The sequence below is a fragment of the Mobula birostris genome, chromosome 3 (genome assembly GCF_030028105.1).
Source record: "Mobula birostris isolate sMobBir1 chromosome 3, sMobBir1.hap1, whole genome shotgun sequence".
Lineage (NCBI taxonomy): Eukaryota > Metazoa > Chordata > Chondrichthyes > Myliobatiformes > Myliobatidae > Mobula > Mobula birostris.
The window spans coordinates 19860379-19884064 of record NC_092372.1 but is presented as its reverse complement, the minus strand read 5'-3'; the positions used below and the strand labels follow the sequence as shown (position 1 = coordinate 19884064).

Here is a 23686-nt window from a genome sequence, read left to right as displayed (position 1 = left end):
ATTATTTTTAATTTGTTTCTAAAGTAGATGAAATAATTGAAGTTTTGATATAATTTTGGTTTATTTATAAAATAAATACCGTGGAGAGTAGTTGGGAATAAGCTCCCACTACCTGTTAAATGTGCACAATGACATGTGCTTCAAATAGCCTCAGACAACCAAGTCTAGCTCCTGGCCTTCAAGTGTGACTTAGCTACTAAGGAACTGTTCCTATTGATAGGAGAAGGGTCAAAAGTGGGTTACTGGTGGCTTAAAACCAGTCGCTTTGGGCAGTTGAACTTGTCTGGTGTGGTTGGCAGCTCATCTAAGAGAAGGAAAATTCTGATTTCAAACCTCTGCTGCCTTGTGGCTAGACCCACTCATGAGGAAGGCTTTGGATGTAAACCCAGAAGAAAAATCCAGAGCTGGAGTCCCTAAGGCAGACCTACGTTGAGTTCAACGCTGACTGGCAACTCTTGCTGCTGTTATTATGAAATCGTCAGCTGCATGGGCAGCAGCTTGCTTTCCATATTGCACTTCACTGGCTTGCATAGACAGCTAGGACATAACATCCGTAGTTAACCCTGATCAACAGAGGGCCCACTGAATATTGTGGGGCGCATAGTGCTTAGTACGACGCTATTACAGCTCGCGGTGTCAGAGTTTGTAATTCAATTCCTGCACCATCTTTAAGGAATTTGTACATTCTTCCTGTGAACACGTGGGTTTCTTCCGCTGCTCCAGTTTCCTCTCATGGTGGATGTAGCCCAGCCGTAGGAGCCAGCTGAGTATAATTAGAACTATGAGACTAGGTATTTAGGTTTAGCAGAGAACGGCAAGATCTGTTCCCCAAAGAGGAGAACTCCCAAGGGTATTGAGAAGTTTAAATCCATCTCACTGCTCATTGTAGAAGGCAAGATATTTTTCAGTATCATTTCTCGTTGTCTGACAGTTTCTCCTCAAAATTAGCTACATTGGGAATCCTTCCCTTCTGGACAGATGTATCAGAGTGCCAAGGTGCCTGGCCCACATGCATGTGGTTTCCCAGCTGATCAGGGAAGTGCACAAAGGAAAGGGAGTCGTAGTCATTCTCTGGCTAAACTTCACCAATGATGTGGGTTGTTATCACATAAGCTGGTGGAGATTGCACTGAATCTGAGGAGGAACCTGGGACCTTCAGATTGAGAGTCTCCTCGGGTATGACCACGTCAGGCTGGCATCAGCTCGAGAAGGATATTATAATTGGATGTGCAATCTCAGTGATCCTCCTCTCCCTGATCATGAACATACCAGTTAGGACAGTCAAAGTGCCAGATGCCTGTCTCTGACTAAGGCAGGCATGTGGCAACCCCCAGACGGAGCCTTCATGATGACCTCATTGTGACAACTACATTAGTCCCAGGCAATAGATAGATCCTCCAGGGGCTAGATAGGCTCATTGCATAGGCAAGGATGAGCTTTAAGCCAGAGAAATCCAGGTCTTTGGTGTTAAAGAAAGTCAGACTAATGGACAAGTTCTGTTTGTCCTTGGATAGAAGTGCTATCCCATCGATCACTGAGAAACCAGTCAAGAGCCTGGGGAAGGTCTTCGACTGCAGCCTAAGAGATGCAGCTGCCATCCTGAAGACCACCAAGGAGTTGGAAGTCTGGCTCACCAGTGTAGATAAATCAGGCCTACTGGCATGTTCAAGGATAGGTTCTACCAGCATTGCATCCTCCCTCAAATCCTCTCGATCATGCTGATATATGAGGTAGCAATCTCAACAGTTGAAGCTCTTGAAAGAAAGATCAATGGATGCCTTCAAAGATGGCTGGGCCTCCCGTCTATCCTGAGTAGTATTGCTCTGTACAGGAAGATGAATAAACTGTAGCTTCCTTTCAGCAGCCTAATGAGAAGTTTATGGTTTCCCATACAAGAGAATTGCTGCTGTGTAGAGATTCTAATGACCCCGAAGTCTCGTCAGCAGGGATTGAGGTCCAGACAGGCAAGAAGTGGAAGGTCCAGGAGGCAGTAGAGATGGTTGAGTCACGTCTGAGGTAGGGACAGTGGCATCTGGTCAGGTGGAGCTGGGCAGCTTTCCTTCAACCCACTTAGACAGGGCCCAGGGCAGGGACAGGTACAAACTGGTCCAGAAAGAGGTGTGAGCAACTGTTGAGGAAGTGTGTACCACCAGAATGGCAGGAATAATGCAACAGGAAGCTGGGAGGGTGCACTGAAGCGGAGGGTCTCTTGGTCCAACATCTGGCAGGCAGAACACCAGCACATCGTTCATGATCCTGGTCTAGTCCAATGGACCTTTTTGCTTGAGCCAAAGCATTGCACCATCATGCCCTCACTGGTTTGGCAGAGGGATCCTAGAACACATCCTCAGCAGCTGCCCAAAAGTTCTAGGAGAAGGCTGCTATTGCTAGTGTCATGACCAGGTGCTGAAGACAGTGGAAGGAAATACCTCCTTGGCCTTTAACAACAGTAAGCACCTCGACTAGCCCAGAAAGCCCGTAGCTGGAGACCAATCACAGCCTCAGCCCAGATCACCAGCAGGCTTGCTCACCAGGATCTGACTGGCAATTGAAAGTCTATCTTGGCAAGCATTTGAAGTTCCTTGACTTCATCACATCATCATCACATGCTCATTCTGTCAGAAACCTTGAAGTCGGTGGTCATGGTAGAACAGACAGTGCCTTGGGAAGATCAGATTGAGTGGGTGTTTGAGTGTAAGAAGGCCAAATACCAGGAGCTGGTAGAGCAGTACCAGAGGTGGGTAGAGAGCATGATGTGAGCCTATAGAGGTGGGGTGTAGAGGTTTTGCTGGCTGCTCGCTCTGAAGAATCTATTCTCTCTTTGGCATCTTGGGGGCTGCAAAGTGTCATCAGGACTGTCACAGGGGCTGCTGTGTGAGCCTCTAAATGGCTATAGCTCTGCTGGGGCGCAAACCGGGGTGTGATTAACCCTGGCTAGGTTACCTGGGCCAGGGTAAATGATGTTGAAAGACCCAAGACACCTGATGACCCAGGTTGCATCACGGATGATGTGTCCTAGCACATCCTAGGATGTATCTAAGCATCAAGGCTACATAAAACTCATCATTTTCCTCATCATAGTTCCCAAGTTCAGGGTATATATGCTGATGACAGTAATGTGAGCCAACAGGTAGATGTTGTGAAATTAGACTAGCTCAGTCTTTGGTAAGTGTTCCACTTCCAGTCTGGTTTTCAGGAAGATTCTCACCAACTTGTTTGGCCTGCCACAGCACTCCACTTTGCGGAAGTGCCTCAGTCTAGCCCTCCATTAGAATGGCTCTCCTGGAATGGCTGTGGAAGGTTCAAGCTTCCTAATGATCAGTAGGGTCAGATATGGAGGGTAAGCCAACCCATTCAAATCTAATTCACACAGGAGATTGTGTCACTCAATACGGCTGATACCCAGGCAGAGTTGTGCCATTGAAAAGGAAGGGTTAAGAAAAAAAGAATTTAATTATTATGGCTAAAACATTGTAGCAAGATTAAATTTATCTGATCACCTGACCTAGTCCATTGTTTGCTTTTGCAAATATGTCATTGAAATGAACTTTGAAGTTTGGCTTCAAAAACAAAAAGCAAAAATGAGCAAAACAAATTCCAAGGTATTGCAGGGCTGGTGGTTGAATGCACTATCATAGAGATGCCGTGGCTTTAGTTCACAATTCCATGCATTTTGTTCATCTCGCAAGATGATCTGTTGTAGATCAATATATGAAAATTAAAGAATTTACTGTAGATTGATTGAACCTGGTGCCTGACAGAGGATGCATGAGGTGGGTTGCAGAGGGTTCCATACTCAGCCAGTTCCATCAGTGGCATAGCCTTTCCCACCACAGAGAACCTCTTCAGGTATCCATCATTAAGGACCCTCACCATCAGGGGACTTGCACTCTGCTCATTCCTCCAGTTAGAGAGGTGACAGAGGAGCCTGAGGACCAACACTCAACAATTCAGGAACAGCTTCTTCCTCTCCATCAGATATCTAAAAGCTTCATGAGCCCAAGCGTACTATCTCATTATTACTTTGTATTTGCAAAATCAATTTCTCAATTTGTAGTAATTTTGTCTTTGCAGTGTACTGCTGCCACAAACAAACTTTGGTCAGATAAAATTGATGTGGATTTGAAACCAATGCTGCTCGAGCTGAACAGTCACTGCTTAGAGCTAATAAAATTTGACAAGGAACAAAATTAATGTTTCCAAGGAATAACTTAAATATCTTGAACTTGGTGCCTAAGACTTTTGTGCAATGTTGTATATTGGTTAAACTAGGAAGGTAGTTGAGAAACTGAAATAAGAATACTTAGCTTTGTATTGGCTCAGTAGTATTAAGTGGTGTTTGGTAACTGGAAAGACAAACAGCACTGTGCAAAAGTTTTAGCTATATGTATTGCCTAATACTTTTACATAGTACTATCTAAGTGCTGTCATTTTAAAGAGGCAAATTCCCACCAATCAAGATGTTATTTTGAACATTTCTATTGTGTCCTTCACCAGTTTACTATTTTTAATCCATAATTTTCTGTCAGAGGAAGGAGAGGAGTTGTAATTTGAACTGAGGTCTGCTCTCCATACATTAGTAAGGAGTGGCAAGCAAGCCAGGAAGCCATTTGTTAGATCACGTGGGTATGCATCATCAGAGTAAATCATAAGCTGAAGAGCTAAGTAAGAATTAAAGGTTGAACTGAAGACTAAGCCTAAATATAGTCAGATGTGCATGACCTCTTTGTTTCAAATAATGAGGTAGTAGGAAAGCATTTCCAGCGTAGTCAGTTGAGCAGGAAAGTCTGGGCAAGCCAAGTCTTAAAGCAAGAAAATAGTTGTATGTGCACGAGTGGCTGAGTTGGTCAAAGTCTGTAACGCCCATGGCGCATTTAAAACAAAACATGAATTGAAGCCATCATAGTGGAGCCAGCTTTCACTCCCCAATTATGGAGAGGTTTGTGATACCAGGAGATGTGAATTATTTGATGTGAAAGGATCTTTGAATAATGAGTAAAGCAAGGAGACTGATTGTGAAACAATATTGAAAGTATTATACCAGATGGATGGATAGGAGCCAACACCAGTTTAATTCCCTGGGAATCTTTAATCCACTCCCTAATACTAGGAATGGCCTCTGAGCTGATGTTGGTATTTCAAAGTTCTAAGTAAATTTATTATCAAAATGCATAAATATGTTACCATATACTACATAGAAGTTCATTTTTGTGCAAGTGTTTACAAGAAAAATAGAAGTACAGTAGAATTGTAGGAAAATATCTATACATAATTATGACAAACACCAATGTGCAGAAAATGACAAACTGCAAATACAAATAATTCTGAGAATATGTTGTAAAGAGTCTATGAAAATAAGTCTGTAGATTGTAGAACAAGTTCAGAGTAGTCATAAATGAAGTTATTTATGCAGGTCTGGGAGCCTAATAAGGGTAATATCTGTTCGTAAGCCAGGTGGTGTGGGTCCATATCTCCTACCCAATGGTAGTGGTGAGAAGAGGGTGGCCTGGGCGGGTGTCTTTGGACACTGCTTTCTCATGGCTGCACTCCGTGTAAATATACTCATAGTTCGTCTATGATGGACTGGGCTGTATCCACCAATTTCTGTATTTTCTCTTCCTGGGCATTGATGTTTCCATACAAGGCTGTGATGCAACTAGATAGGACATTCACCACTGTGCATCTATAAAAGTTTTCGGGTACGTGCGGAATCTTTGCGAACTTCTAGGAAAGTAGAGATGCTTCTATGCCGCCTTTGTGCTGATGACGCTGATGTACTAGTCCCGGGACAGATCGTCTGAAATGTTGAAGCCAAGAAGTTTAAAGCTGCTGACTCTCCACCTTCTATTTCTATACTATTACTATTTCTAGTAATAATAGTAAAAACAACTTGTAAGACTTGCTCATCTTTCTTAAACCCTCGCTTCAAATGATTTTTCTAAAATTGAACATTGCATTTTGTATGAGAATTCATCTGACTTGTCTCTGCAGCAATAATTTTCAGTAGTTTCCTTTTACATCATTGTTAATTAATGTCAACATAACCTGGATTCCGGGAGGAGGTCTTTGCATTGATCCAAAAACCAATAACTGAATAAAGTCTTATCCATTTTTTCTGAATAGAAGGAAGGTCATTGATTTTCACTGTTTATAACTTAAGTTACTAATCATTAGTGTATGGACTCATATTTAAATTAATCAAAAACCATTAGTAAAATGCAAATTAGTAAATTGGTATGTATTTTTGAAACTATGGTGTACTTAATATGAATGTCACAGCTTTCTGCCGATTGCAGCAGAGGGCATGTACTTATTTAGCTCTGACTAAGTGTGCATACTCATGCACAGGCTGGAATTATAGAATCAGTGTTGATGGGCATTTCTATATTTGGTTTGCAAAAAAGCAAGTCAGTGAGGAAGCTATGCCCTAAGAGAATATTTAGACTGATGAATTGATTTGTTGCCCTGTTGATAAAATCAGTTATTCACCCAGTTTTGGAAATGTTTGTTTCATTGTTGATGTTGTTTTGTATCTCACCCTGAGGCACTTCTTCTCCCTAAAGCTTTCTGCTTTGCAGAGGGTCCTCGCTGTCAGTGACACCCTCGTTCATTCATCCCTCCTTTCCCTGTGCACTCTTTAACTGCAGTCCTGATAATGAGTAAGGCAAGCAGACTGATGAGTGAAACAATATTGAAAGTATTATACCAGATGGATGGATAGGAGCCAACACCAGTTTAATTCCCTGGGAATCTTTAATCCACTCCCTAATACCAGGAATTGTCTCTGAGCTGATGACAATGTTTCGAAGTTCAAATACATTTATTATCAAAATACACATATATGTTACCATATACTACATTGAAGTTCATTTTCTTGCAAGCATTTCCAGGAAAAATAGTACAATAGAATTGCAGGAAAAAAATCTATACATAATCAGACAGTGACAAACACCAATGTACAAAAAATGACAAACTGTGCAAATACAAATAATTCTGAGAATATGTTGTAAAGAGTCTATGAAAATAAGTCCGTAGTTCATAGAATAAGTTCAGAGTAGTAGTAAATGAAGTTATTTATGCAGGTTCGAGAGCCTGATAAGGGTAATAACTGTTCGTAAACAAGGTGGTGTGGATCCGTACCTCCTTCCCAGTGTAGTAGTAGTGAGAAGAGGGTGTGGCCTGCTGGGGGTTATTTGATGGACGTTGCTTTCTTGTCCTGATGAAGGATCTTGGCCTGAAACGGGGACTGTTCATTCTTTTCCAAAGATGCTGCCTGGCCTGCTGAGTTCCTCCAGCATTTTGTGTGTGTTGCTTGGATTTTCAGCATCTGCAGATTTTCTCATCTTTGAGCAAATCAAGCCCTTTTCCTCTTCCAATCACTCACACACAGACTGGACGCCAACCCAAGGACAGACAGCCACACTCCCTGAGTCAGAGCTAGGCGGTCATGTTGCAAATCATATTAGGACATCCCACTATTTCACCATTTTGATATTTTTGTTAAAATGTATGAGAGATATCCAGTTCAATCTGTTACAGATAGCTATGATCTATTTGACTAGTGAAGCTCACTTGAAGATATGTTTGGCTGCCTCTTTTTTTTCTATGTTCTCAATAGGTTTGCAAGTATACATGAATATAATTTGTAGTGACGTACATTACAAATCCTGGAGATGTTGGAATTTTCTGTCAAAGTTAAGCCATTTTGTTTTTTAGCTTCCTCTTTCTCCTACCATTCTCTCTACACAATAAAGAACAATTTCTGTGGGTTTTTTTTTTAGTAAAAAACACACTAGTTCTGCCTTGAATCAACTATTGTGTAATTCACTTCAGCACCATTTTCCTCAAATTCTTTTTCTATATATAATCTTTGTGCTCCAAGAAATTGCTTATGAAGTTTTTTTAATTTCACAAAATAATGATATCTGCTGCCAAAGTCATAGTATAAAGCTGAGTTTTGATATTAGCCTTTCTGGAATATCCATTTCAATGGATTAGAATTTCCTACTGTAGTAAGTTATTGGAAAGGAAGAAAAAAAAAAGAAAAGCTACCTGTCAGAAATGTCTAAATGTACTTTCATGAATCTTCAATGTCAAAAGTACTGGCTGGCCAATTTTCAACGGTGTGTACTTGCACAGTACTAGATCTTTATGCCCATCAATGGTTCAATAGGTGCATTTAATGTCAGAGAAATGTATACAATATGCATCCTGAAATGCTTTTTCTTTGCAAACATATGGGGAGCCCCAGAACAATGCTTGCCAACAAGCTGCAAACATGCCAAAAGCTTTTAATTCTTTTCCACTGAGCAAATAGATGTCAATGTAGACAAGTCTGAGCTTGGTTGTAATGAGGACTTCAGAAGAGTTAGAATGGAACCCTTTCAGAATGGTGGAAAGCCAGTTGAGGTTAAGAGCAGAAGCAAGGCAAGTTGGGAACAGAGTTCTACAAGTATTTAATATGTTAAGACGGGTATAAAGAGGAGTCAAAAATAGTAATAGATTGTTAGTTATAGAAACATGGAGTAAAAGGACATAAAGGTTCCACAAGTGGAGAGCTGTGATCAGTTCTTGGCATGACATCACGTTGGCCTGGAAGGGAATGTAGCATAGAGGTACCAGAACCATATTGGATCAAAAACTTGAGAAGACCATTGGCAAAACTTGTTGTTGTTCTTGGGTTGAAGCTCTGGAAGGGAACTGCAAATCTTTCCCCCCTCTACGTTATGAAAGTGGGCTGCAATTGGTGTGAAAGGTCGATAGAAGAAATAGCAGATGGAATATAAGACCATAAGATTGCTAACATTGCCTTTGCCTTCCTACCACCAACTCAACCTGTAAATTAACCTTTAGGAAATCCTGCATGAGGACTCCCAAGTCCCTTTCCACCTCAGATTTTTGAGTTTTCTCTCCATTTAGAAAATAGCCTGTTTTTCTGCCTTCTACCAAAATGCATGACCATATACTTCTCTTCATTGTATTCCATCTGCCACTTCTTCGCCTATTCTCCAATCTAAGTTCTTCTGTAGCCTCTTTACTTCCTCAACACTACGCACCCTTCTGTTTATATTATCCACAAACTTGGCCACAAAGCTATCAATTCCATCATCCAAATCATTGACATATAACATAAAAAGAAGCAGTCCCAACGCAGACCCCTGTGGAACACAACTAATCACCCAAAGCCAAGCAGAATTCTCACTCTATGCCTCCTGCCAATCAGCCAATGTGCTACCCATACTAATATCTTTCCTGTAATACCATGGGCTCTTAACTTGTTAAGCAGCTTCATGTGTGGCACCTTGTCAAAGGCCTTCTGAAAATCCAAATACTTAGCATCCACTGATCCTCCTTTGTCTATCCTGGGTGTTATTGCCTCAAAGGATTCCAAGAAAATTGTTAGGCAAGATTTTCCCTTAAGGAAAGTATGCTGACTTTGGCTATTTCATTATGTGCTTCTAGGTACATTAAAACCACATCTTCGGCAATCGTCTCCAACATCTTTCCAATTACTGAGGTCAGACTAACTAACTTATAATTTCCTTTCTTTTGCCTCTCTCCCTTCATAAAGAGTAGAGTGACATTTGCAGTTTTCCAGTCCTCCAGAGCCATGCCACGGTCTGTTGACTCCAAAGTCTCTACAGTCACTTCTTTCAGAATCCAGGGGTGTAGACCATCTGGTCCAGAGAACTTATCTACTTTCAGACATTTCAGTTTCCCAGTCACCTCCTCCCTAGTAATGGCAACTTCACTCGCATCTGCCCTCTGATGCTCTCGAGCTTCCGGCATACAGCTAGTGTCTTCCACAGTGAAGAATCAGAATCAGATGTAATATCACTGGCATATGTTGTGAAATTTGTTAACCTAGTGGCAGCAGTACAGTGCAATACATGATTATATAGAAAAAAATCAGTTAATCAATTACAGTAAGTATATATGTATATGAAATATCACAAGTCCAATATCAGAAATAATAAGAGTGAGGTAGTGTTCAAGGGTTCAATGTCCATTTAGGAATCGGATGACAGAGGGGAAGAAGCTGTTCCTGAATTGCTTCAGTGTGTGCCTCCAGGCTTCTGTACCTCCTTCCTGACGGTAACAATGAGAAGAAGGCATGTCTCCTGGGTAATGGGGGTCCTTCATAATGGACGCTGCTTTTCTGAGACACTGCTCCTTAAAGATGTCTTGACTACTACAGAGGATAGTACCCAAGATGGAGCTGACTAATTTTACAACTGTCTGTAGCTTCTTTTTGATCCTGTGCAGTAGTCCCCCCCCAAAAGCAGACAGTGATGCAGACTGTCAAAATGCGCTTCACGGTACATTTGTAGAAGCTTTTGAGTGCTTCAGGTGAAAAACCAATTCTCCTCACACTCCTAATGAAATATAGCCACTGTCTTGGCTTCTTTATAGCTGCATCAATATGTTGGGACCTGGTTAGATCCTCAGAGATATTGGCATCTAGAGACTTGAAATTGTTCATTCTCTCCACTTCTGATCCCTCTGAGTATTAGTTTCTGTGCCCTCGTCCTACCCTTTCTGAAGTCCACAGTCAGTTCTTTGGTTTTACTGAAGTTAGGCACAAAGTTGTTACTGCAACACCTCTCAACTAGCTGGTATATCTCACTCCTGTACACGCTCTCATCTCCATCTGAGATTCTCCCAGCAATGGTTGTATCAGCAGCAAATTTATAGATGCCATTTGAGCTATACCTAGCCCCACAGTCAACAGACAATAGGTGCAGGAGTAGGCTATTCGGCCCTTTGAACTAGCACCGCCATTCCACTGTGATCATGGCTGATCATCTACTATCAGTATCCAGGTCCTGCCTTATCCCCATAACCTTTGATTCCACTGTCTTTAAGAGCTCTATCCATCTCTTCTTCTGAAAGCATCCAGAGACTTGGCCTCCACAGCCTTCTGGGGCAGAGCATTCCATAAATCCACTACTCTCTGAGTGAAAAAGTTTTTCCTCAACTCCGTTCTAAATGGCCTACACCTAATTCTTAAACTGTGGTCTCTGGTTCTGGACTCACCCATTAGCGGGAACATGCTTCCTGCCTGCAGCGTGTCCAATCCCTTAATAATCTTATGTTTCAATAAGATCCCCTCTCAGCCTTCTAAATTCCAGAGTATACAAACCCAGTCGCTCCAATCTTTCGACATATGACAGTCCCACCATCCCGGAAATTAATCTTGTGAACCTACGCTGCACTCCCTCAATAGCAAGAATGTCCTTCCTCTAATTTGGAGACCAAAACTGCACACAGTACTTCAGATGTGGTCTCACCAGGGCCCTGTACAGACCTCTTTGCTCTTATATTCAAGGCCAGCATGCCATTAGCTTTCTTGACAGCCTGCTGTACTTGCATGCTTGCTTTCAGTGACTGATGTACAAGAACACCTAGATCTCGTTGTGCTACCCCTTTTCCTAACTTGACTCCATTTAGATAATAATCTGCCTTCCCATTCTTACCACCAAAGTGGCCTCACATTTATCCACATTAAACTGCATCTGCCATGCATCTGCCCACTCACCCAGCCTGTCCAAGTCACCCTGCATTCTCATAACATCCTCCTCATATTTCACACTGCCTCCCAGCTTTGTGTCATTGGCAAATTTGCTAATGTTACTTTTAATTCCCTCACCTAAATCATTAATATATATTGTAAACAGCTGCGGTCATGGATATAGAGAGAGTAGAGCAGTGGGCTAAGCACACATCTTGAGATGCGCCAGTCTGATGCAAAATACTTATTCAGTTTGTCCACCATTCACTGTCCCCCTTTACTTCCTCTCCAGCATCGTTTATCTACTCTCTCTTCTCTTACACTTTATACATCTGAAGAAATTTTTGGTGTCCTTTTTAATGTTATTGGCTTCATATTCCATCTTAGCTGCAACATACTGATGCTGCTGAGAAGAAGGCATGACAGTGGCTATATTTCATTAGGAATTTGAGGAGGTTTGATATGTCACCAAAGATGCTCTCAGATTTCTAGAGATCAACCATGGAGAGATTCTAACTGGTTGCATCACCATCTGGTATGGGGGTTGGAGGGCTACAGCACAGGATCGAAAGAAGCTGCAGAAAATTATGAACTTAGTCAGCTCCATTATGGGCACTAGCCTCTGTAGTATCCAGAACATCTTCAACGAGCAATATGCCTTGAAAAGGTTGCATTCATCATTAAGGACCCATCAGCCAGGACATGCCCTCTTCCCATTGCTTCCATCAGGAAGGAGATAAAGGAGCCTGAAGGCACACACTCAGCGATTCAGGAACAGCTTCTTCCCTTCTGCCATCCAATTTCTGAATAGACTTTAAATTCCTGGGTCTCACTATCTCAATGGACTTGTCCTGGACCTATCATATTAAAAATTATTGCGAAGAAAGCACAGCAGCGCCTCTACTTCCCCAGGAGTCTGCAGAGGTTCAGCATGTCATTGAAAGCCTTGGCAAAATTCTATAGATGTGTGTTGGAAAGTGTGCTGACTGGTTGTGTTATGGCCTGGAGCGGGAACCAACTCTCCCAACCATTGAGTACATCTACATGAAACGTTCCTGTAGAAAAGCAGCATCCATCGTCACAGATCCTCACCACCCAGGCCATGCTCTTTTCTCACTGCTGCCATCAGGTAGAAGGTACAAGTGCCTCAGGACTCGCTCCACCAGGTCCAGGAACAGTTACTACCCCTCAACTATTAGGCTCTTGAACAAAAGAGGATAGCTACACTCATTTCTGTTACATTGTTATTTCATGCTCATTATTTGTTGCTATTTATATCTGCATTTGCACTGTTTACAATTACTGTTGTATGGATTTGCTAAGTATGCCTGCAGAAAAAAATTAATTGAATGTATTTATTTAATTTAACTATTTAATATATATACTTACTGTAATTCACATTTGTTCTCTATTGTTATGTATTGCATTGTGCTGCTGGCGCAAAGACAGCATATTTCTCGACATATCCCAGCGATGTTAAACCTGATTCTGATTCCTTCTTTATGACATTTTTAGTTACCTTCCACAAATTTTTGCTCTATTATATGCCCCCTCTTGGGCTTCTTTGTTGGCTTTGACCCAGTTGCATTATCCTACTTTTTCTTTGGGATGTATCTATCCTACACCTTCCAAGATGCTCAAGAAACTTCAGCCATTATTGCTCTGCCATCATCCCTGATAGTGTTCCCTTCCAATCAATTTTGGCCAGCTCCCCTCTCATGGCTCTATAATTCCTTGTACTCTGCTGTAATACTGATATATCTGACTTTAGCTTCTCCTTCTCAAATTGCAGGGTGAATCTGTACTCCTAGGATTTATATTCTTAAATATAAAATGAGCAGTGATCTCATTGAAATATGCAACATTTGAAAATGAAACATAGAATAGTACAGAACAGGACAATACAGAACAGGTCCTTCATACCACAAAGTTGTGCCAACCTTTTAACCTACTGCAAGGTCAATCTAATCCCTCCATCTCCCATAGCCCTCCATTTTTCCTTTATTCATCTGCCTAAGAGTCTCTTAAATGTCTTGAATGTATCTGCCTCTACCACCACCCTGACAGGGCATTCCATGCACCCACCACTCTCTGTATGAAAGCCCAGTTCTGACATCTCCTCCTGTGCTTTTCTCCAGTCACCTTGAAGTTATGCCCCCTTGTATTAGCCATTAACACCTTGGAGAAAATAATCTCTGGCTATCCACTTGATAGGTATAATTTATTATCTCGTACAGCTTTATCAAATCACCTCTCATTTTCTCTCACTAGCTCACTCAACTCTTCCTCATTAGAAATGCTGTCTAAATCCTCGTAAATCTCCTCTTCACCCTCCATAACTCTCTGACGGTGGTGTCTGAAAAGAGGGTGCTGTACAAGTTGCATGCCATCTTGGGCAATGTCTCCCATCCACTACATAATGTACTGGTTGGGTACAGGAGTACATTCAGCCAGAGACTCATCCCACCGAGATGCAACATAGAGCGTCATAAGAAGTCATTCCTGCCTGTGGCCATCAAACTTCACAACTCCTCCCTTGGAGGGTCAGACACCCTGAACCAATAGGCTGGTCCTGGACTTATTTCCTGGCATAATTTACATATTACTATTTAACTATTTATGGTTTTATTACTATTTATTATTTATGGTGCAACTGTAACGAAAACCAATTTCCCCCGGGATCAATAAAGTATGACTATGACTATAAAACTTCCTCATCCTTAGTGTAATGAGCGACCAGAACTGACCAGAATTTTAGAGTTGCAACATTACCTCGTGGCTCTTGAACTCAATCCCTGACTAATTATAGACCAACACACCACGTGCTTTCTTAGTCACTCTGCCAACACACCACGTGCCTTCTTAAGCACCCTATCAATTTGTGACAAAACTTTATGAGACATGAGAAGTAAGTGTGGAGATGATGATCTCTTCCCACCCCCGACTAAGGTGTCTAAAACCGGTACTAATGGTCTCAAAATAAGAGATTGGCCATTCAAGACCTAGATGAAAAGCATTGCCTTCACACAGTAGTGAATGAAGTGTAGAAAATCAGTACAGATAAGAAAAGTGGATTATATTGAAGACAGGGACAGAGTATTGAATGATCTTTGAATATTCATCAGTCAAGGAACAGAGCTAGAATAAGCTATTCTGCTCTGAAGCCTGTTCTGCTAGACACCATGTGTCTAAACAAATCATTGTAAGTTGGTGTAGCACTGGAGGGTGACACAGGAGAAGGTTGGTGCTCCCATTTGTCTGCACTAATGTTATCTGATATTTGTTTCCCTTATCATTTCAAAGCCTAATTACAAATGCCTCCTGGTGTGAGAAGTTCATATTTTCTTGTTCGTGTTGAGGAGTTTAATGTTCAGGAAAATCCATTGGGTATCTTAAGTTTGACATACTAACAAAATAATTATATGTTAGTATAAAGGAAATATTCATTTGGAATACTTGCACCTTTCCATTACAATGACAATGAACCGATCCACGAACAATACCTCTTTTTTTTCCCCCTCTATTTACACTACTTTAATATATTTCATATTGTAATTTATAATTTTGTTATATTGTTACTGTATTGCAATGTACTGTTCCCGCAAAGCAACAAATTTCACGACATACAGCACTGCGCAAAAGTGTCAGCCACATACAAAAATACCTCTGGTGCTTAAGACTTGCACAGTATCTGTCAATGTGAAGCTGCGAGTGACTTTGTCTATCTGGCAGGAGCATAGGATGTTGGAAATAGTGAGGGCCGAGCGCAGGACAGGTGGCAGAGAAGGAGTGCCAGGGAGACACCAGGCAAGGTCATTTGTCTCTCTGGTACTTCCCACTCCCTCCCTTCTCCTTGCCCCTTTTCCCAACCAGGATGCCCCTTTCTGTCCCCCTTCCCCACTCTCCGTCCACAATAGAGACCCATATTAGAATAGATTTATCATTACTTACATATGTCATGCAATTTGTTTTATTAGCAGCAGTACAGCAGCAGTACGGTGTGATATGTAAAATTACTGCAGTGCTGTGCCAAAGTCTAAGGCACCCTAGCTATATATATGTGCCAAAGACATTTGCACAGTACTGTATGCCAGTGATATTAAACCTGAATCTGATTTGGGTATGTTTAGGTATGGCTTATTCAGTAAACAATTCCTGCTATTAGAAATTTTGTGACCGTTTCCAGTTTAATTGTAGAATATACCATTGCTCAGCTTAACCATTTAGATAATGTGAGTTTTACTGGTCACCATTATTGTTCATCCAGAAGTTCCTTTTGGTCAAAAATGTTCTCTTTCAAATGCTTTGAACTTGACGAGTTTGCATGATGATCCAAGTTCCATGCGGCTTCATTGTAACAGATCCTCTGCAGAGCCAATTAAAGGTCAACCATATTGCTGAAATCTGGAGGCTAGATAGACTGCACCAGGCAGGAGTGTCAGTTATCCATTCCTAAAGTGAAACATAGAAAACCCACAGCAACACTACAGGCCCTTCGGCCCATGATACTTAGAAATTACCTAGGGTTACCCATAGCCCTCTATATTTCTAAACTCCATGTACCTATCCAGGAGTCTCTTAAAACACTCCAGCATATCCGCCTCCACAACCGTCGCCAGCAGCCCATTCCATGCACTCGCCGCCCTCTGCGTTTTCAGTACCTACTTCGAAGCACCTTAAAGCTATGCCCTCTCGTGTTAGCCATTTCAGCCCTGGGAAAAAACCCCTTGACTATCTACGCGATCAATGCCTCTCATCATCTGATACACCTCTATCAGGTCACCTCTCATCCTCCGCTGCTCCAAGGAGAAAAGGCCGAGTTCACTCAACCTATTCTCATAGGGCATGCTCCCCAATCCAGGCAACATCCTTGTAAATTTCCTCTGCACCCTTTCTGTAGTTTCCACATCCTATTAATCTATTAGTTTCACACTAGCAGTTTAATTGACTGTATTTAAATTCCCCTGTTCTTATGGTAGAAGTTGTACATGTCTACAGATCACTTGTTTGGATCTCTGAGTTACCAATGCAGCAACATAACTACTATATAATATTCTCCCTATATAATATGCCACCTCATATGCACACGTTTTAAGAAGCTTTTGGTATCAGCCTTCCAAGATTTATAATCTTCAATTTATTTTCCTCTTTTGAAATGATTTTTATGTTATATCTTGGTTGTATGCACAGTTATTCAACTGTAGCTATTCTATGCAGTAAAATTGCTTTAACAGAAAGTTTTAACGTGTTTGATTTTTTTTCCCCTCTAGGCTCATCTGAAATTCCCAATAGATTATCCATACTCTCCTCCAACCTTCAGATTTCTGACAAAGATGTGGCACCCAAATATTTATGAGGTAAGTTTCCATAAATTTATAATCTGCCTTTTTGGAAACATTTTAAGATGTTATAACAGGAAAAAATATAACAGGAAATATTTGTATTTAGATGACACTTTTCATATTTCATGGGTACATGTCCACAGATCCCCGAAAGTTGCCTCACAGGTGGATAGGGTAGATAAGAAAGCTTATGGGGTGTTATCTTTCATAAGTCGAGGGATAGAGTTTAAGAGTGGCGATGTAATGATGCAGCTCTATAAAATTCTGGTTAGGCCACACTTGGAGTACTGTGTCCAGTTCTGGTCGCCTCACTATAGGAAGGATGTGGAAGCATTGGAAAGGGTACAGAGGAGATTTGCCAGGATGCTGCCTGGTTTAGAAAGTATGCATTATGATCAGAGATTAAGGGAGCTAGGGCTTTACTCTTTGGAGAGAAAGAGAATGAGAGGAGACATGATAGAGGTGTACAAGATAATAAGAGGAACGGATAGAGTGGATAGCCAGTGCCTCTTCCCCAGGGCACCACTGCTCAATACAAGAGGACATGACTTTAAGGTAAGGAGTGGGAAGTTCAAGGGGGATATTAGAGGAAGGTTTTTTACTCAGAGAGTGGTTGGTGCGTGGAATACACTGCCTGAGTCAGTGGTGGAGGCAGATACACTAGTGAAGTTTAAGAGACTACTAGACAGGTACATGGAGGAATTTAAGTTGGGGGGTTATATGGGAGGCAGGGTTTGAGGGTCGGTACAACATTGTGGGCCGAAGGGCCTGTACTGTGCTGTACTGTTCTATGTATATCATGGAATCCTAAAGAATTATTTACATTAAGTGAAATGTTAGTCTGTTATCAAAGAGAACATCCTATTTGGCAGAGAGGCAGCCAGTGCAAGTTCTTTAAAACATTGATTTGCTGATCAACTAACTTGCAATTAGGAGTAGCTCTTTGAAATAATGACATCCATTTATGAGCATAGATAGTGTGGTACGGTAGCATAGCGGTTAACGTATCGCTTTACAGTGCCAGTGACCCTGGTTCATCTCCCACCACTGTCTGTAAGGAGTTTGTATGTTCTGCTCGTGACTGTATGGTTTCTCTCTGGGTGCTCCAGTTTCCTCCCACATTACAAAGACGTACAAGTTTGGGTTAGTAAATTGTAGTCAGGCTTTAGCGTGGCAACACTTGCTTGTCCCCAGCACATCCTCTGACTGTGGTCATTCAGTACATTGCGCTGTATGTTTCAATGTACATGTAACAAATAAAGCTATAAGACCATAAGTTATAAGAGCAGAATTAGGCTACTTGGCCAATCGAGTCTGCTCTGCTACTTAATCATGGATGATCCATTTTCCCCCTCAGCCCCAATCTCCTGTCTTCTCCCTGTATCCCTTCATGCCCTGACCATTCAAGAATCTATCAACCTCCACCTTAAATATACATACAGACCTGGCCTCCACAACTGTCTGTGGCAAAGAATTCCACAGATTCACCACTCTGGCTAAAGAAATTCCTCCTCAACTGCATTCTAAAAGGATACCCTCTGTTCTGAGGCTGTGTCCTCCGGTCTTGGACTCCCCCAGCATAGGAAACATCTTCTCTACATCCACTCTCTTGAGGCCTTTGACATTCAGTGGGTTTCACTGAGGTTACCCCTCATTCTTCTAAGCTCCAGTGAGCAGAGGCCCAGAATCAGCAGACTTTCCTCAAATGACAAGCGATTCAATCCCAGAACCATTTTCATGAACCTCCTTCGAACCCTTTCTGGTTTCAGCACATCCTTTCTAAGATAAGGAACCAAAACCTGCTCATAATACTCCAAGTGAGGCCTTGCCAGTGCTTTATAAAGCCTCAACATTACATCCTTGTTTTTATATCCTAGTCCTCTTGAAATGAATGCTAACATCACCTTTGCCTTCCTCACCACCAACTCAACCTGCAAATTGACCTTTAGGGAATCCTGCACAAGCACTCCCAAGTCCCTTTGCGCTTTAGATTTTTGCATTCCCTCTCTCATTTAGGAAAAAGTTAACCCTTCCATTTCTAAAACCAAAGTGCATGACCATACACTTCCTGGCACAGTATTCCATCTGCCACTTCTTTGTCCATTCTCCTAACCTGTCCAAGTTCTTCTATAGCCTCTCTATTTCCTCAAAACTCCTCCACCTATCTTCACATCATCTGCAAACTTTGCAACAAAGCCATCAATTCCATCATCCAAATCATTGACTATAGTGTAAAAAGGATCAGTCCCAACACCGACCCCTGTGAAACACCACTTGTCACCAGCAATCAAACAGAAAAGGCTCCCTTTATTCTCACTCTTTGCCTCCTGCCAATCAGGCACTGCTTTATCCATGCTAGAATCTTTCCTGTAATACCATGGGCTCATAGCTTGTTAAGCAGCTTCATGTGTGGCACCTTGTCAAAGGCCTTCTGAAAATCCAAGTAGACCCTGACTCCCATCAGGGTCTTTTTAACCCATTGCCATTCCTTCGTTCTATCCACAATGATTTAACACCTTCCAACCCCATGTCACCTCTTCCTAATGATTTGATTTAATTTTTTACCAACAGAGCAATACCACCCCCTCTGCCTTCCTGCCTGTCCTTCCAATACAACGTGCATCCTTGGACATTTGCTCCCAGCTATAGTCTTTCATCAGCCATGATTCTGTGATACCTTCAACATCATACTTGCCAATCTGTAACTGCTACAAGTTCATCGACCTTCTTCTGTATACTGCACACATTCAGATATAACGCATTTAGCCCTGTATTCACCCTTTTCAATTGTGTTGGTTATTCAAAAAGCATCTCCCACAGTGCAGCTTCTCAGCAGTTCTGCATTGATTGTGTCTTTAGAATTTTTAGTTAGAATATCTAGAACGTGACCTGAGCCCAAAGGTCTATAGCTGATAATCAAACTGTCACCTCTTTTGGTCAGTCTGAAAGCCAGAGTGTCTTCTCCCACAACTCTTCTAATGTAGCCTCATAGGTCATCAGTGGCATCACATCTCTCCATTTTCAGTTCTGTCTGCCACCGGCCTGCCATGTCCTTCAGGATAGTTTCTCCTTCTTCATTATAGTAAACCAAAATAAACTCCAAACGCAGGACATCTGAATTTCAAAACAGAATCTCCCAACAGGTCAAGCAGCATAGGAGGAAAGGGAATGGAAAGGGAAACAGTTATCATTTCAGGGCAAAGACACTTTTTCAGAACTGGAGAAGAGTGAAATGAATTTTAAGTTGCAGAGCAGGTGAGCAAAAGGTGGACAGGACGAAGGAAATGAATGTCTCTGATAGGTGAAGCTTGGGATAAGCTGCTTGATACATGAGTAAAGGATTCTGAGAATGCAGAGTTGGAGAGAGGATTCTTAACAGTGTGGAGGAACAGGGGGATCTTGGATCTCACATCCACAGATCTCTCAGTTGTAGCATAGGTTGATAGTGTTGTTAAGGTGTATAGTCTGTTGGCCTTCATTAGTCAGAGGACTGAGTTCAAGAGTCACAAGGTAATGTTGCAGCTTTATAAAACCATGATTGGACCATATTTGGAATATTTGTTCAGTTCTGGTGTCTCATTGGAGGAAGGATATGGAAGCTTTAGAGTGGGCGCAGAGGAGATTTACCAAGATGCTGACTGGGTTAGAGAGCATGTCTTATGAGGATCGGGTGAGATACCTGAGGCTCTTCTCTGTGGAGTGGAGGAGGAGAAGTGACCTGATAGTGGTGTACAAGATAAGAGGCATAGATCAAGTTGTTAGACAGAGACTTTTTCCCAGAGCGGAAATGGCTTGTATGAGAGGGCATAATTTTAAGTGACTGGAAGAAAATGTGAGTGGGGGGGGGGGGGGGCTTGTCAGAGGTACGATTTGTTTTCTACAGAATGGCGGTTGCATGAAATGCCCTCCCAGGGATGGTGGTAGAAGCATTAGGTAGATACATTAGGGGCACTTAAGGAACTTTTAGATAGGCACATGGATGGTAGAAAAATGGAGATCTCTGTAGGAGGAAAGGATTAAATTGATCTTGGAGCAGGTTAAAAGGCTGGCACAACATTGTAGCCTGAAGAGCCTGTATTGTGCTGTAATATTCTATGTTCTTCTCTGAGTAAGTATGAGGTTGTGGCCATCTCTGAAACTTGGCTAAAGGATAGCTGCCATTGGGAGCTGAACGTCCAAGGATATACAGTGTATTGGGAAGATAGGCTAGTAGGCAGAGGGGTTGGTGTGGCCCTTTGTATAAGAAATAATATTAAATCATTAGAAAGAGATGACATAGGATCAGAAGGTGCAGGGTCTCTAAGGGTTGAGTTAAGAAATGGCAAGGGTAAAAGGACCCTCATGGCAGTTGTATACAGGCCTTCAAACAGCAGCCGGGATGTGGACTACAAATTACAGCAGGAGATAGAAAAGGCGTGTCAGAAGGGCAATGTCATGATCATCGTTGGGAATTTTAACATGAAAGTGGATTGGGAAATGCAGGCCAGTACTGGACCTCAAGAGAGAGAATTTGTAGAATGTCTAAGGGATGGCTTTTTAGAACAGCTTGTTGTTGAGCCCACTAGGGGATTAGCTGTGCTGGATTGGGTGTTGTGCAATGATCCGGAGGTGATAAGAGAGCTTAAGGTTAAGGAACCCTTAGAAAACAGTGATCACAATATGATCGAGTTCACTTTGAAATTTGAGAAGGAGAAACTAAATTCCAATGTGTCGGTATTTCACTGGAATAAAGGAAATTACAATAGCATGAGAGGGGAACTGGCCAAGGTTGATTGGAAGGAGACGCTAGCAGGAAGGACAGCAGAGCAGAAATGGCTGGAGTTTCTGCGAAAAATGAGGGAAGTGCAAGATTGATATATTCCAAATAAGAAGAAATTTTTGAATAGAAGAAGGATATTACCGTAGCTGACAAGTGAAGTAAGAGCCAAAGTAAAAGCAAAAGGAAGCCAAAGCTAGTGGGAAGATAGAGGATTGGGAAGCTTTTAAAAACTTGCAGAAGGAAACGATGGATTATGAAAGGAAGCTGGCGACTAATATCAAAGAAGATACTAAAAGCTTTTAAGTATATAAAGGGTAAAAGAGAGTTAGGGTATATATAGGACCAATAGAAAATATCGCTGGAGATATTGTAATGAGAGTCGCAGAGATGGCAGAGGAACTGAATGCGTATTTTGCATCAGTCTTCACAGTGGAAGACATCTGCAGTATACCGGACATTCAAGAGTGTCAAGGAAGTGAAGAATATGCACTGAAAGTTACGACCGAGAAGGTGCTTAGGAAGCTTAGTGCTCTGAGGGTGGATAAATCTCCTGGACCTGAGGGAATGCACCTTCGGGTTCTGAAGGAAGTAGCTGGAGAGATTGCGGAGGCATTAACAATGATCTTTCAACAGTCGATAGATTCTGGCATTGTACCAGATGACTGGAAAATTACAAATGTTACTCTGCTATTTAAGAAGGGTGGGAGGCAGCAGAAAGGAAACTATAGACCTGTTAGCCTACCAACAGTGGTTGGGAAGTTGTTGGAATCAATAGTTAGGGATGAGATTGCGGAGTACCTGGAGGCACATGACGATAGGCCAAAGCCAGCATGGTTTCCTGAAAGGAAAATCCTGCCTGACTAACCTACTGCAATTTTTTGAGGAAATTACAAGCAGGGTAGACAAATGGAGATTCTGTGGATGTGGTGTACTTGGATGTTCAGAAGGCCTTTGACAAGGCGCTGCACATGAGGCTGCTTAGCAGGATAAGAGCCCATGGAATTACAGGGAAGTTACTAGCATGGGTGAAGCATTGGTTGGTCAGCAGAAAGCAGAGAATGGGAATAAAGGGATCCTATTCTGGCTGGCTGCCTGTTACCAGTGGAGTTCCACAGGGGTCGCTGTTGGGACCACTGCTTTTTACAATGTATGTCAATGATTTGGACTATGGGATTAATGGATTTGTGGCTAAATTTGCTGATGAAACAAAGATAGATGGAGGAGCGGGTAGTTTTGAGGAAATAAGAGAGCCTGCAGAGAGACTTAGATAGTTTAGGAGAATGGGCAAAGAAGTGGCAATGAAATAAAATGTTGGAAAGTGTATGGTCATGCATTTTGGTGGAAGAAATAAATGGGCAGACTATTATTTAGATGGAGAGAGAATTCAAAATGCAGAGATGCAAAGGGTCTTGGGAGTCCTTGTGCAGGATATCCTAAAAGTTAACCTCCACGTTGAGTCGGTGGTGAAGAAGGCGAATGTAATGTTGGCATTCATTTCTAGAAATATAGAATATAGGAGCAAGGGTGTGATGTTGAGGCTCTATAAGGCACTCGTGAGACCACACTTGGAGTATTGTGTGCAGTTTTGCTCTCCTTATCTTAGAAAGGATATACTGACATTGGAGAGGGTTGAGAGAAGATTCTAGGAATGAAAGGTTTACCGTATGAGGAACGTCTGGCGGCTCTTGGGCTGTATTCCCTGGAGTTCAGGAGAATGAGGGGGGATCTCATAGAAGCATTCTGAATGTTAAAATACCTGAACATATTAGATATGGCAAAATTATTTCCCATGGTAGGGGAGTCTAGGATAAGAGGGCACTACTTCAGGATTGAAAGACATCCACTTAGAACAGAGAAGCAGCAAAATTACTTTAGTCGAGAGAGTGGTAAGTCTGTGGAATTTGTTGCCATGAGCGACTGTGGAGGCCAAGTCATTGGGTACACTAAAACAGAGAGAAATAGGTTCTTGATTAGCCAGGGCATCAAAGAGTATGGGGAGAAGGCAGGGGAGTTGGGATGACTGGAAGAATTGGAATAACCATGATTGAATGATAGAGCAGACTTAATGGGCCG

The 23686-nt window shown here is 42.0% G+C and overlaps 1 protein-coding gene across 5 annotated transcripts in view; it reads left to right on the top strand.

Moving 5' to 3' along the window:
* Positions 1 to 23686, top strand: part of ube2r2 (ubiquitin-conjugating enzyme E2R 2) — a 102405-nt gene that overhangs the window by 62633 nt on the left and 16086 nt on the right. For all 5 annotated transcript variants that reach the window (XM_072252331.1, XM_072252332.1, XM_072252335.1 and 2 more), the window contains exon 3: positions 16783 to 16869. In XM_072252331.1, coding sequence (XP_072108432.1) covers positions 16783 to 16869 — 87 coding nt within the window. The remainder of the gene's footprint in view (positions 1 to 16782; positions 16870 to 23686) is intronic.